The sequence below is a fragment of the Microcebus murinus genome, chromosome 2 (assembly GCF_040939455.1).
Source record: "Microcebus murinus isolate Inina chromosome 2, M.murinus_Inina_mat1.0, whole genome shotgun sequence".
NCBI lineage: Eukaryota > Metazoa > Chordata > Mammalia > Primates > Cheirogaleidae > Microcebus > Microcebus murinus.
In genome coordinates, this window is record NC_134105.1 from 98,733,768 (window position 1) to 98,747,669 (window position 13,902).

Here is a 13,902-nt window from a genome sequence, read left to right on the forward strand (position 1 = left end):
TTTTCGGTAACAGAGTATTGTGGAAAGTGTTGGGTGATGACAGTGCAAAGAGGGACTTGAGGAGGAGGGAGGAGAAAGCAGCACCCCTTGATAAAGGTGGGGGAGAGAAGATATGGGGAAAGACCTGAATTCCTCACTGAAGGCCAATCTCAGAGGGGAGCAGAGGGGTTACAATCTATGCCCAGGGGTACAGGGAAAGCACACACCCCTCAGTAGTCCCACAGGCTTCAACTTGAAACCTTCACATTTACTCTAACAAGCTGGAGGGTTGTTTCAGGGAGGGAAGGAGGCAGAGGGAAGAGTAAAGAGAAAAGGCAGAGACCCCAGGCCATGTAATCAGCCACAAGGTGATCGTGGGATGTGTCTTTTCACAGTTGAGTTAGATGTGCCCCACCAGTTAAGATGGGAACCAATTTAAATATACTTTGGTTTTTTTTTGAAACAGTCTTGCTCTGTTGCCCGGGCTAGAGTGCCATACATCAGCCTAGCTCACAGCAACCTCAAACTCCTAGGCTCAAGCCTCCAGAGTAGCTGGGACTAAAGACACTCACCACGAAGCCTGGTTTGTTTGTTTGTTTGTTTCTATTTTTAGTTGCCTGGCTAGCTTTTTCTATTTTTAGCAGAGATGGGGGTCTCCTAATTTTGCTCAGGCTGGTCTCAAACTCCTGACCTCAAGCAATCCTCCTGCCTTAACCTCCCAAAGTGCTAGGATTACAGGTGTGAGCCACCACACCAGGCCTAAATATACTTTCTTAATCCTAGAAGTTCAACTATGTGGACAGTGGTTACCTTTGACAGGATGATTTGTTATAGCACAACTTATATTCTTCAAATGGACAGAAAATTAGTATCATTTACAGTATCTTAAGATAAATTGCCTTTGAATGGGAGTTTCCTTTCCAGTACTTTGAGGTCTACAAGACATATCTACCGTGTTTCCCCCCAAATAAGACAGGATCTTATATTTATTTTTCCTCAAGAAGACACCCTAGGGCTTATTTTCAGGGGATGTGTCATTTGTTTTAAGCATAGTACAACAATCTGCATTTATTCAAATATAGTTATGTTGTCTTCTTCTGGAACATCATCTTAAGTCTCCAAACCCGGAATTCCATCCTGAATTTCTTGCGACTCTATTTCCTTTAGAACCATTGGCCCCAATCTCTCACATTGAGCGATAGGGCTCTCATGGGGCAGATGAGAAGGGCTGCTCATTGTCTTTACTGCTCTGCAATGAAATGCATGGGTTATGCAGATACGCTGTGTAGCCATGCCCATCACTGGGTCTAATTTTCGGGGTTGGGCTTATATTGCACAAATGCTTAGAAATCCTGCTAGGGCTTATTTTATGGGTAGATCTTATTTTCGAGGAAACACAGTAGACAATTTACTACTGTGGAAAATGAAGACTGCTTAAATCGAATGGGGTGGAAGGGGAAGGGCCTATGGTTTTTCTTTTTGATTAGCTGCTATAACACTGTCTTTCAGGTGGCTGAGGGAATTTCATAGAATTTTCTGTAGACATCATTAGGTGCTGAAGCTCTTGCAAGACAACTTTGATGCTTTATGAGTTCTGCCATTTTGTTGGCACTGATACTGCTCTTGGATCCACCACTCTATTAGAACTATTAACTCCATTCATATTAATTTTTATTACAAATCTTACAAAAGGGTGTGCTTCTGGGTATTTAGGTCCATATTCTATTTTAAGGCAGTATACCTGGTTTTCATAAATTGTTCTTGGAGGCCCAATTTTCATCCCCATCCATCTTGTAAGTGTCATGTCTTCGTCATCTTCTAGAACACAGCTAACTGTGCTGGGGTCTAGAAGACCTCATCTCTTATTCTTTTCTGACATTTTTAGAGTTCTTCCAATAGTCAGAAATTGTGAGGGACTTTTACCCTCAAGGCAACAGTGGTTGCCATCTTGCATTGTTGTCGCTCAAAGACCAGTCATGCATTTTTTTTTTTTAAATACGGAATACTTCATGAATTTGCGTGTCATCCTTGTGCAGGGGCCATGCTAATCTTCTCTGTATCGTTCCAATTTTAGTATATATGCTGCTGAAGCGAGCACAAGTCATGCATATTTTTTTTGACAGTAGGCGGAAAACTTTTGTAGAGAAATTACAAAGAAAAGACTAGTAAACAATTTTGTACAAGAAGTTTAAGCTGTTCTGTACAATGACTTCACTTTTCTGTCATCATTTGTACAAACTCTTCATAGTTTACTTGACTATCAGCATCCTCCTACCTCCTGATCATTCCATTATACTCCTCATCTCTTAACTTCTCTCCAAGGTTTGTAATCACATGGTGAAGCTTTGCTGCACAAATACGGCCATTACCATCCTTACCAAGCACACAGAATGCTTCTCTAATTTGTTTTTGTCTGTGTCTTTCATTTTTCTTGCCATCATTGTAAGAAATTCAGGGAAGTCAATTGTGTCATTACACATCAGCACTTACTCCATTCATCATATCCCTGCAACTTTGCTTCTGTGGGATTCTATCCAGTTGACCTCATTACAGTTCCCAATTCTTTTGTTGTTATAGTTCCATCACCACCCTTTCAAATAGTGAGAGAACTTTGCATTTTGCAATTTGCTCTTCAGTCAGTCAGCCATGCTTCAAGGGCAACCCATTTCTGAAACATGACCACACAAGCACTCAGCTTGCTTGCTAGACTGAGACTCTTTATCAGATAATCCTTAATTTTCCTGTTCCTGGAGATTTGTCTCATTCCCCCTTGAGTAACATTTTAGCCACCAGCGCCACCTGCTGACTTTTGGTGAAGTGGAAAGCAGAATTATGAGTCACAGGTTTGGTAGATGTTCTGAAACTGGATAATCTCCATTCCATGGTCTCTGACTTTGAGGATGACATTCTGGAGGCAGGAATGTCCTTGTGATAGGAGTAGAGGAGAGAATATAAAATCATTAAATATTCTCTTTCCTTTGTCCTGTAATTCTCTTCTGTATTTCCTAGAGGAAGGAAAGTCTCTATTTTAATTTTCCTTTTCTTGCTATGGTCATTCTAAGTCTTTTATCTGTTCCACTAAAGGAAAAGGGAAAGGGGTTACCCATTTTTTAAAAATTACAGCTTTATTGAAGTATACTTGATATGTGATAAATTGCATATATTTAAAGTGTATAATTTTATGGGTTTTGACATATTTATGCCCTTGAAACCACTGCCACAATCAAGATAATGAACGTGTCTGTCACTCCCAAAAGTTTCCTCATGCCCCTTTGTAAGTAATCCCTCCCTCCACCTGTCCCCAAGCAATCATCGATCTTTCACTATATACTAATTTATATTTAATATAATTTTATATAAATGGAAGCAAATGGTATGTACTTTTATAGGGGGGAAAGGTTTGGCTTTTTTCACTTGTGTTATTACTTTGAGATTCATCCATGTTGTTGCATGTATCAGGAGTTGTTTTTTTTTTTTGAGACAGAGTCTTACTTTGTTGTCTGGACTAGAGTGTTGTGGCATCAGCCTAGCTCACAGCAACCTCAAACTCCTAGGCTCAAGCAATCCTGCTGCCTCAGTCTCACAAGTAGCTGGGACTACAGGCACGAGCCACCATGCCTGGCTAAGTTTTTCTATATATTTTTAGTTGACCAATTAATTTCTATTTTTAGTAGAGACAGTGTCTCACTCTTGCTCAGACTGGTTTCAAACTCCGGACCTTGAGCGATCCTCCTGCCTCGGCCTCCCAGAGTGCTAGGGTTACAGGGGCGAGCTACCGTGCCCGGCCTCCATTCACTTCTTGATGAACGTTAGGGTGGTTCCCATTTTTTGGTTATTATAGATAAAACTGTTATGAACATTTGTGTACAAGTTTTTGTGTGGACAGATGTCATCATTTCTCTTGGGTCAAAGGAATGGAATGTCTAGATTGTATGGTAAATGTATGCTTATCTTTTTTTTTCCCTCCCTATACCTACACTCCCTCTTTTAAAGAAACTGCCAAACCATCTTACAAAGTGGTTGTACCATTTTATACTCTCATCAACAGCATATGAGAACTCCACATCTTGCCAATACTTGATATTGTTAGTCTTTTTAATTTTAAGCATTCTATTGGGTATATTGTATTTTCTCATTGTGATTTTAATTTGGCTTGCATTTCCCTAATAAATAATAATGTTTAGCATCTTTTCATATGCTTCTTTTGAGCTATGTATTTTTGAATACTTCATTCGTAATAGAGCCAACCCTAAGTCTGGGCAAAGGAAGAGTGTTACATGACAGGTACCATGAAAGAATCTCATTCACCAGTTGGCTGTGAAGTTCTTCTCAATTAACTTGAAATTCCCAAACCCAGGGGATAAAGTTATTCTGTTAAGGGAACCAATTCAGGAACCAATACTGAGCAATTCTTTTAAAAGATGTTTTGAGTTAAAATACCTATATTATCTGTAAATGAAAGGGCAGCCCTGGATATGTCCCCTGCTCTCCTATTTTCTTCTATTAAAGCAGACTATTTTCTAGATTAGCTAAAGGTTATTTCAGAAAGCATAGAGATTGCTTTGAGGGAATGGCAGAGTGGCTGTGGTCATTAGAGGAGTTGAAGAGGAGGGAATAGGGGATAAAGAATTGAAGAAGAAATTTGAAATGGCATACCAGATAGAATACCCTGTGTGGTAAACCCTGGTCAGAGTATGTACAGTCATCCCTCGGTATATGAACAGGATCGGTTCCAGAACCACTCCCATACCTTAGATACCAAAATATAAGGATGCTCAAGTCCTTTATATAAAATGGTGTAGTATTTGCATGTAACCTGCGCACATCCTCCTGCATACTTTTTTTTTTTGAGATGGAGTCTTGCTCTGTTGCCTGGGCTAGAGTGCCCTGGTGTCAGCCTAGCTCACAGCAACCTCAAACTCCCGGGGCTCAAGCAATCCTGCTGCCTCAGCCTCCCGAGTAGCTGGGACTACAGGCATGCACCACCATGCCCGGCTAATTTTTTCTATATATATTAGTTGGCCAATTAATTTCTTTCTATTTATAGTAGAGACAGGTGTCTTGCTCTTGCTCAGGCTGGTTTCCAACTCCTGACCTCGAGCGATCCACCCACCTTGGCCTCCCAGAATGCTAGGATTACAGGTATGAGCCACCATGCCTGGCCAGAGACTGAACTCTTAACCACTATACCATATTGTCAAGGAAACAGAAAGCCATTAAAGATTTGCTTGTGGAGCTGAGCAGGTAAGGGAAGCTGAGGTGGTAGATGTCACCACAAAAGCTACCCTCTTCTCATATAAAGCCAAGAGAGAGTTGAGAAAGGGGGAAAAGCTGAAAGTCGAAGGAATCTAATTTATAGAAAAAATATTGAAAAGAGAAGCTGTTCTGGTCGAGGTGTTCTAAAGTAGCAGTGCTGCTCTAAACTAAATTATGAAGGAAGTTAACTTTTCTTTTTTTCTTTTAGCATATTATGGGGGTACAAGTTTTAAGGTTACGTATATTGCCCATGCCTCCCTCCCCTCTTGAGTCAGAGCTTCAAGCATGACCATCCCCCAAACGTTGCACATCTCACTCATTGTGTTTGTATATACCCATCCCCTCCTCCCCTCTCCCACCTGCCCGACACCGATCCATTGATACCAGTTTTCTAGTGAGTACATGTGGTGCTTGTTTTTCCGTTCTTGAGATACTTCACTTAGTAGAATGGGTTCCAGCTGTATCCAGGAAAATACAAGAGGTGCTATATCACCATTGTTTCTTAAAGCTGAATAGTACTCCATGGTATACATATACCACATTTTATTAATCCACTCATGAATTGATGGGCACTTGGGTTGTTTCCACAGCTTTGCAATTGTGAATTGTGCTGCTATAAACATTCGAGTGCAGGTATCTTTTTCATAAAGTGACTTTTGATCTTTTGGGTAGAGCCCAGTAGTGGAATTGCTGGATCAAATGGTAGATCTACTTGTATCACTTTAAGGTATCTCCATATTGCTTTCCACAGAGGTTGGAAACTAGTTTGCAGTCCCAAAGTTAACTTTTATATCTAGTATCTTCCCCCGATTTCTGGTCTCAGCCTCTCCATTCAGATACTCATTCACCTAGGGCCTGCCCTTCCTGATCTAATCATGTATTCAACATTATCTTCCCCCTCTCCTCTCAGTCCCATCCACTTGACAATACTCCCCTGAATACATATACAGTTGGGCTCACTGTATCCACTAGTTCTGCATCTGCAGATTCAACCAAACACATATTAAAATATTTGGAAAAGGCCGGGCGCGGTGGCTCACGCCTGTAATCCTAGCTCTTGGGAGGCCGAGGCGGGCGGATTGCTCAAGGTCAGGAGTTCAAAACCAGCCTGAGCAAGAGCGAGACCCCGTCTCTACTAAAAATAGAAAGAAATTAATTGGCCAACTGATATATATAAAAAAATTAGCCGGGCATGGTGGCTCATGCCTGTAGTCCCAGCTACTCGGGAGGCTGAGGCAGAAGGATTGCTCGAGCCCAGGAGTTTGAGGTTGCTGTGAGCTAGGCTGACGCCACGGCACTCACTCTAGCCTGGACAACAAAGCGAGACTCTGTCTCAAAAAAAAAAAAAAAAAAAAAATATTTGGAAAAAATTTAAAAATAACATCACACCAATAAAAAATATAGTATAACACCTATTTACATAGCATTTACATTGTATTAGGTATTAGAAATAATCTAGAGATGATTTAAAGTATATAGGAGGGGCCGGGCCTAGTAGCTCCCACCTGTAATCCTAGCACTCTGGGAGGCTGAGGTATGGTATAATGGTTAAGAGTTAAGTCTCTGGATCCAAACTGCCATTTATTAGTTATGTAACTGTAGGCACATTGCTTAATCTTTCTATACCTCAGTTTCCTATAAAAGTAGAGATAATACTACCTTTCTTAGAGAGTTAAGTGAATTAATATATATTTTTTTGTTCCTTTTTTTTTTTTTTTTTTTTGAGACAGAGTCTTGCTTTGTTGCCTCAGCTAGAGTGAGTGCCGTGGCGTCAGCCTAGCTCACAGCAACCTCAAACTCCTGGGCTCGAGCAATCCTGCTGCCTCAGCCTCTCAAGTAGCTGGGACTACAGGCATGTGCCACCATGCCCGGCTAATTTTTTCTATATATTATTAGTTGGCCAATTAATTTATTTTTATTTATAGTAGAGACGGGGGTCTCGCTCTTGCTCAGGCTGGTTTCCAACTCCTGACCTCAAGCAATCCACCCGCCTCGGCCTCCCAGAGTGCTAGGATTACAGGCGTGAGCCACCTTGCCCAGCCATGAAGTAATATTTTAAAAGTGTTTAGAACATTGCTTGCCAGATTTTAAGCGCCAGTAAATGTTAGCTATTAGTCAAATTTAATCTTCTTGACTCCAGTTTTAAGGTGCTTCATAATCTGGCCTCTGCCCATCTAATCTTCTGTCCTGTTACTCTTTGTCTACTTCATTTGAGTCTTGCTGGTTTCCTCCCTGAAATATGAATCTATGCATAATTCCAGACAGTTTCCATTGTTTAGAAGGTCTTTAACATTCAAATCCTACTGATTTATCAAGGCTCACTTCAAATCCTATCTTCTCTATTACCTCTTACTACTCATCAATCATCTTCCCACCTGAATTCACAGTACCGTAGAATTTAGTGACTCATTACACACTCATCATTCCTTAATGTGAATCACTTTTGTCTCTCTACTAGCCTGTCAACTCTCTGAGGACAGAAACAATACTTGGTATTTCTGAGCCCTCTTTCAGTGGTGTGAATGTATTGCCGTTCTCCATTTCAAGCATCTATGAAGAGATTCAACATAGGCAACAGGATAGTGTGAAGAATTCATAGTTTTAATAATAGATTAGTTAGGGGTGGGGATGATGGCTTCTGTCCTTATCTGTGCTGTTCTCCAAAAGCAGAGACTCCCTTCACTTAAGATCCAGATAACACCCACTTCATTTCTGAAGTAGGAAAGCAGAATATACCTTACCCATATATATTCATCATAAACTTTTTTCCATATTTCCTCCTCTTTTGAGTTTCTTATGGGTAATGATCATGTATTCCTTTTTCAGTTCTTGGTTCTTAAAATAACTCAACCCTTAATTTATTGATTGTTAGGACCCCACCTAACCGCTAAGCTTGTAGGGGTGATCTCTGGAATAGATGGATTGGAGCAATTTGCTTCCTATAAACAGGACTGAAAACATTGGTGGAGAGCACCTACAGAGGTCTGGAATGCAGAAACCTTCTGCAGAATCCTTATTCTGTGATTGTTTTGACTGTGAACTGCAGCCTCATCTAACTCTGGATAAATGTCATTGTTTCATGTATCTTCTAGTCCCTATTATTTCCTTTAGTGATTCTTTATGTTCTTCCATGCCACTCTGTATCCCCAAATCATTTCCAAACCAGTCATGGGATTGCTGGCCTACTTACTGGATGCAAAACCACAGAAGAAAGAGCCCAGAAAGGAGTGGGGCTAGGTGGGTTGCTGAGGAAAGAGGAACTCCGGCATCAGAGGGGAAGAGATGCAGCTTCTCTAAGTCTGGCAGAAAGGCTCGGGCATCCTCCAGAGCTGCCTGAGCTGCCACAGTAAAGTTGGGGTCACCAGAAATTAAAACATCAAAGACACAGGAATGGAAGTAAGCATCTTCCACTGGAAGCCCTTCCTTGCACAGCTGTCTGGCAATATCAATGGTTATAGCTCCCCGACGATTGTGCTCTGATTGAGAGAGCCGCTGACTTGGAGGGCATCCCCCAACACAGAGCTGCAGGTCCTGCTCAGCTGAGAAGGCCCTGGCCACATCCTCTGCTACCTTGATAGAGAAGGACAGCTGCCCAGCTGTTTGCCGAATGATTATAGTTGTGCCAATATAGGCAGCTCGGATCTCCACATGGCTCCCAGGGTTAGCAGTTTGAATAGACAAACTGGAGCCACCAGGTCGGTCACCTCCATTGATAGAACCATCTTCAAAGGCTACAGGAAGATTGTCCACTTCAGCCTGGTAGACCTTCTGATCAATGCATTCCTGCATGTTCTTAAATATGATCGTGAGCTGTGAGGGCAAGAGGGAAAATAGTTCATTCTGGGCTCAGTGCATCCTCCCCCCAATCAGACCTCATACAGTCAGGGATGTGATCCAAGCACAGAGATGCAAGGCTTCTCCTGGCCATCAAACCTTGATTCCTTCTTCTATTCATGTTTCAGTATTGCCTTATCTCTACTTAACCCTGCTCTCTACTCAATCTCAGCAACTCCTAAGAAGAAAGTTTCCCTTCTGAAACTCCTCAAGTCTACTCTCCCCAACTTTCTCTCCAGTGTTTTCTGCATTTGAGTGAAATTCCCATCAAGGGAAGTGATTTACTGGAGCAAGTGTTCGGTAGGAGGGAGTGATTCAAGATAGGGGAGTGGTTGAGGAAAGAAGGGAATAAGGAACATTGCTGTGGAGTAGTGGGAATGAGGAATAAGTGGTACCGAGGAGTAACCATGAGAGATTTTCACGAAGTGGGTCTGGAGGAAAATTGAGTCCCTGACCTTCCGAATGGTGGTAGCGTTGGCCCCCAGTGCCACGGGGGAGCTGGTGGCCTGGACAAAGAGGAAGTCGTTATCCAGCAGGGGCCAAGCTCCTTGGACACGGCACGTGTGAAAGTGGTGGTGGAAGCTGCGTACATGGGGGTCCCCGAAGGAAGCGCAATGCAAGAAGCCAGAGGGACGACCATGCAGCCGGGAAAACCGGCTTTCATAGTCACAGGGGTCCGGGGCTGCGAGGCCAGGTCCAGCACCTGGCAGAGCTGGGCCCCGGGGCGGGGGAGGAGCCGTAGGGCCCTGACGAGAGCAGTTGTGCTGGATCATCAGGTCTTCAATGCCGTGCACTGCCGAATGGAAGGCGAGGTCCCCGCGGCAGGTGCGGGCGGTGCGCCGAGTGCAGAGCGCGTAGGAGCGGAGGGCTCGACAGAGGCCACCGGAGCCCACCCCTCCACCTCCTCGGCCGGTAGCCGCGCCGCCGCCGCCGCCGCCGCCGCCGCCTCCTCCTCCTTCTCGAAGCACTCCTGATGAACCCCCACCTCTAAGGCTCAGAGTGGACGACACATACTCTGCATTGCAGCGGAGGATCTTGCATTGAGAATGAGCTGAGGACGGAAGGGAGAGGATTGTGAGACAGTTCCCAGACCTCTGCTCTGTTAGAGTATGCTCATAACTCTTCCAGATCTCATCAAGGGATTTCAGAAGTTCCTAAAACCCAACTAAGGGCCTTCCCCTACCCAACCCCCACTTCCCTAGTCCTTTCTTAACTCGGCCTTACTAAAAATGTGTAAGCCTGCGTCTCTTCTCCCTGTCAATCAAGGGCTTCCCCAGTTCCATTCCCCAAGTGGAATGGGAAATAAAATACACTTATTTGGGGAGTAGGGCGAGTGACTAGGACTCCTCAGCACCTGTCTCTCCTCACTCCTCACTCACACATGCTCGCATACCCAAGGCTACATAGCAGCCTACCCTCTGGATTTCCCCACCCCCCTCCCTGGCCCTTCCTTACCATGTCCACAGAGGAGCAGCAGGAGAGTGAGAGTGCTTAGAGTTGGGGGACTGCCATGGGGGGACCGGGGACCAGAGGACTGGCCTGGATCCCCCATACCTATCCAGCCTGGTCCCCCCAGGCGCCGGTTCTTCCCAGCTGATGACCCTCCTACCTAGTGAATTTTGACCGCACGTCCTGTAAGTGACTGAAAAAAGAAATTTGGCTGGGCATGGGGAGAGAGAAGAGTTGAAGACTGGTCAGGATGATGTGAAGAGAATCTGGGGAGATTGAGAAAAGGATGAACAGACTAGAGTTTGGGGAGAATGGGACTCCTCAAATATAAATGTGGCTATTAAGCTTCTGTGCCCTGCTCCTGTGGCACTTTCAAGGCCCTTGTGCAATAACCCTAGGTGGGGGTGGAGAGAAGGTTGAGTGAACTCTGGGGGCAAAGTCCACTGTATTGCCCCATCCTGAGCCACCAAACAGCAGATATGTCAAAAATGGAGGACTCATGGGGATCAAATACCAGTCACCAGTGAGATCTCCAATAGAATTAGGGTATGAAAATATTTCAGAAATATACCTCTGGAGGGGAGGGGGGGAAAGGGCATTTATTGAAACCTTAAAATCTGTACCCCCATAATATGCCGGGATGCATTGAGAAAAAAAAAAAAAGAAAAGAAATATACCTGTGATCTGTCCTTCTCTATCAGAAGGGACACTCTCCAGGTGTATTAATTTCTCTTTCTTCTTTGTGTCAGAAGAACACAAGGAGTAAAGGTGGAATACCCTCCCCCTCTAGAACATCAGTATTCAAATGAAAAGGGAACCAATCTCTTTTATCAGCTCTAGGGAGCTAGAGTTATAATCCCTCTCTCTCGTTGAATAATAGGATGCAAACCAAGCATGTGAATCAATACTTGTTTTTTCTTAGTTCTTGTATTTTTCCAAACCCTACTGAAGACCCATTCTTTCCATTGATCTCCCCTTTGCAAATTCAGAAGTTTTCAGTCTTTTGATGAGGGCAGGGGTTGTGCAGGGAGTAACTCCCTCCTGCAGAACTCCCCTCTCTTGGGGTAAGGATATGATTGGGAGAAGAGTCCCAGGAGGGAGAATAGACTAGAGGGACTGGAGTTGTGGGGAGAAATAATTTACAAGGAGTAGCCCCCACCCTTGGAATCCCAATGTGAAGGGCATTGCTAAGTAGGGCAGGCTAGAAGGGTGTCAGTGACTAATCATCTGAGGCCAAATTTGGCCTTGGTGAGAAAAATACAGAATAGAGAGTGTGGAGAACTCCTAAAATTTCATCAGAAATCTTGAGGTAACAGAGTAAAGCGGGAGCTAAGACTGCCCGAGGAGAGACACAGGATTAAACTTCAAATGGCTAGAGGCCAGAGGCCAGAAGGAAATGAGACACAAGGAGAAATGGAGATTGGGGCACCTTGATAGGGAGAGGTCCTAGCCTTTGGACCAGAGATATCCAAGTAGGTGTCTGTAATTTTATAAAAGTCTAATTTCAGTCCAAAAGCTTATTAAAGGAATTGCAATTTCATTTTGACTTACTGTTTCCAGAGGTCAAACATTACTCTGATATCCAATTCTCCAGCCATGGTTGCCTACTCTGTCAGTCAGCTCCAGCCAGGGGGTCCCCGTCTCTTTCTCCATGTCTCCCCCAGGTCCCCAGATCCGGCTGCAGTCTCACTGAGGTCAGGGAGCCAGAGAAGGTTTGGCGTGGGGGGCAGGGGAAGTATATGGCTGGCCGGAGTATTGGACAGCTGAGCAGGGAGGGAGGTGGCTACTGAGTTGACGGTTTTAAAAATAGCTAAGTCCAAAATTCCAGGAACGTTAGTGGGGGTAGGGTGTGGGAGTGGGGGGAGTGGGGAGGGTAGGAGGATTAGAAAGAATATGGAGTATTGGGTGCCAAGTGGAGGTGGGAAGAAAAATATGATAGACAAGTTAGGTGTCCAATTCCAGCTTGTATGACTTCCAGTCACTGCCTACTCCAGGCAGTCCTCCAGCATTCTTAATAACGAGCTCCTGGCCTTTAAAAATTATAGCGGGTGATTGGATGCATTTTGTTTACCACCCTCATCTTTGCTATATTGAATATTACATTTAGTTTCTACAAATGGTCATCTGGGAGGTAGCTGACTTTAAATAAGATCCATAGCAGAGGTAATACAGCCCCTCCCACATCTGTGCAGACAGAGTATTTTAGAAGGACTAAAAAAGCCAGCTGTCCAGAGAAGAAATGTGAGCTCTGAGTTGTTTAGGATGAAGGTTCGTTCAGTCTATCCAGCTCAGATCCTTGCAGCTGTCTATCCCCCTACTTCCTCTGTTTTCATTACCTTAGTTCATACAGCAATTCTTCCTCCCACGCCCTCAATAATACATACAAAATATAAACTCCTGAGTTGCTAGGGGAGAAGGCTAACAAAGGTAAAGAGATGAAGAAAGACTGGAAATAGAATTTTTTGAAGGTTACTAAACCATAAGGGAGGGGGAGTTGGAGAGATAAATGGAGAGAAAAAGACATTCAGAAAGGTACTTTTGTGGAATAACGTAATCTTGTGCATTTAAGATATTGCAACCAAGGGATTTAGGCATGTCAGGTGTTTGCAGCCATAGGAATATCTGAGATCATCATCCTTAAGTATTTGCCAAGTAAAATTAACCCAAGGACTGATTCCAAATAGTACCACTAAGGCATTTTACCAATTGGCTCTACATTTAATTCAGAAACCCACGCAATACTCTTCTTAGATATATGTGTATCTGACAACTTTAATTTTTCTCTTAATCACAAGAGGCCATATCAAATGTTACCTCAGAGGTGCAAATTAGGACTGTGAGAATACCCTACAGGACAAATGACTTGTGTTCTTTAACAAATAAATTGAAAGCAAAAAAAGATGGAGAGGGAACCTATAGACTGAAAGGAACTTAGACATCAAACAGAGTATGGATTTTATTGGATCCTAATTCAAGAAAACAAAACAAAACAAAAATGAGATAATTGGGGAAATTTAAATGTTGATGAATACTTGGTGTGATAAGTGGTACTTAAAGTGTTTATCAGGGGGAATGGGCATTTATTGAAACCTTAAAATCTGTACCCCCATAATGTGCCGAAATAAAAAACAAATGTTTATCTTTGAGAGATATATCTTGTGATATCTGGGAATTTTTTTTTTTTTTTTTTGAGACAGAGTCTCACTTTGTTGCCCAGGCTAGAGTGAGTGCCATGGTGTCAGCCTAGCTCACAGCAACCTCAAACTCCTGGCTCAAGCAATCCTCCTGCCTCAGCCTCCCAAGTAGCTGGGACTACGGGCATTCGCCACCATGCCAGCTGATCTTTTCTATATCTATTAGTTGGCCAATTAATTTCTTTCTATT

The 13,902-nt window shown here is 43.4% G+C and overlaps 1 protein-coding gene, 1 non-coding gene and 2 pseudogenes across 4 annotated transcripts; all 4 read right to left on the reverse strand.

Moving 5' to 3' along the window:
• Positions 1 to 1,462: 1,462 nt before the first annotated feature.
• Positions 1,463 to 1,935, reverse strand: LOC105869839 (ubiquitin-conjugating enzyme E2 variant 1 pseudogene; annotated as a pseudogene).
• Positions 1,936 to 1,970: 35 nt separating this feature from the next.
• LOC142869694 (U6 spliceosomal RNA) lies at positions 1,971 to 2,077 on the reverse strand. The gene has a single exon (XR_012918268.1). It is a non-coding gene; the product is annotated as a U6 spliceosomal RNA (small nuclear RNA).
• A 113-nt stretch (positions 2,078 to 2,190) lies between these two features.
• Positions 2,191 to 2,527, reverse strand: LOC142869567 (uncharacterized; annotated as a pseudogene).
• Positions 2,528 to 7,815: 5,288 nt separating this feature from the next.
• On the reverse strand, positions 7,816 to 12,297 carry HJV (hemojuvelin BMP co-receptor). Of its 3 annotated transcripts, none has more exons than XM_012761961.3 (4): positions 12,070 to 12,297; positions 10,525 to 10,711; positions 9,525 to 10,120; positions 7,816 to 9,045 (listed from the first exon to the last, which is right to left on the reverse strand). In XM_012761961.3, exons 2-4 carry the CDS (start codon positions 10,619 to 10,621, stop codon positions 8,422 to 8,424), a joined length of 1,317 nt encoding a protein of 438 aa, XP_012617415.1. In that variant the 5' UTR covers positions 10,622 to 10,711; positions 12,070 to 12,297; the 3' UTR covers positions 7,816 to 8,421. The 3 variants fall into 3 exon arrangements, with proteins under 3 accessions (XP_012617415.1, XP_012617414.1, XP_012617416.1); XM_012761960.3 differs by having other exon boundaries at positions 10,525 to 10,729; XM_012761962.3 differs by lacking the exons at positions 10,525 to 10,711; positions 12,070 to 12,297 and having other exon boundaries at positions 9,773 to 9,879.
• Positions 12,298 to 13,902: the final 1,605 nt, after the last annotated feature.

What these genes read in the sequence shown, in the direction of transcription:
- HJV (XM_012761961.3), bottom strand. Translation starts at nt 10,621, where the DNA reads ATGGGGGATCCAGGCCAGTCCTCTGGTCCCCGGTCCCCCCATGGCAGT. An exon ending in GCTGCTCCTCTGTGGACATG is followed by an intron (nt 10,121 to 10,524) that starts GTAAGGAAGGGC and finishes TTCCGTCCTCAG; the next exon opens with CTCATTCTCAATGCAAGATC. An exon ending in ACGCTACCACCATTCGGAAG is followed by an intron (nt 9,046 to 9,524) that starts GTCAGGGACTCA and finishes TTGCCCTCACAG; the next exon opens with CTCACGATCATATTTAAGAA.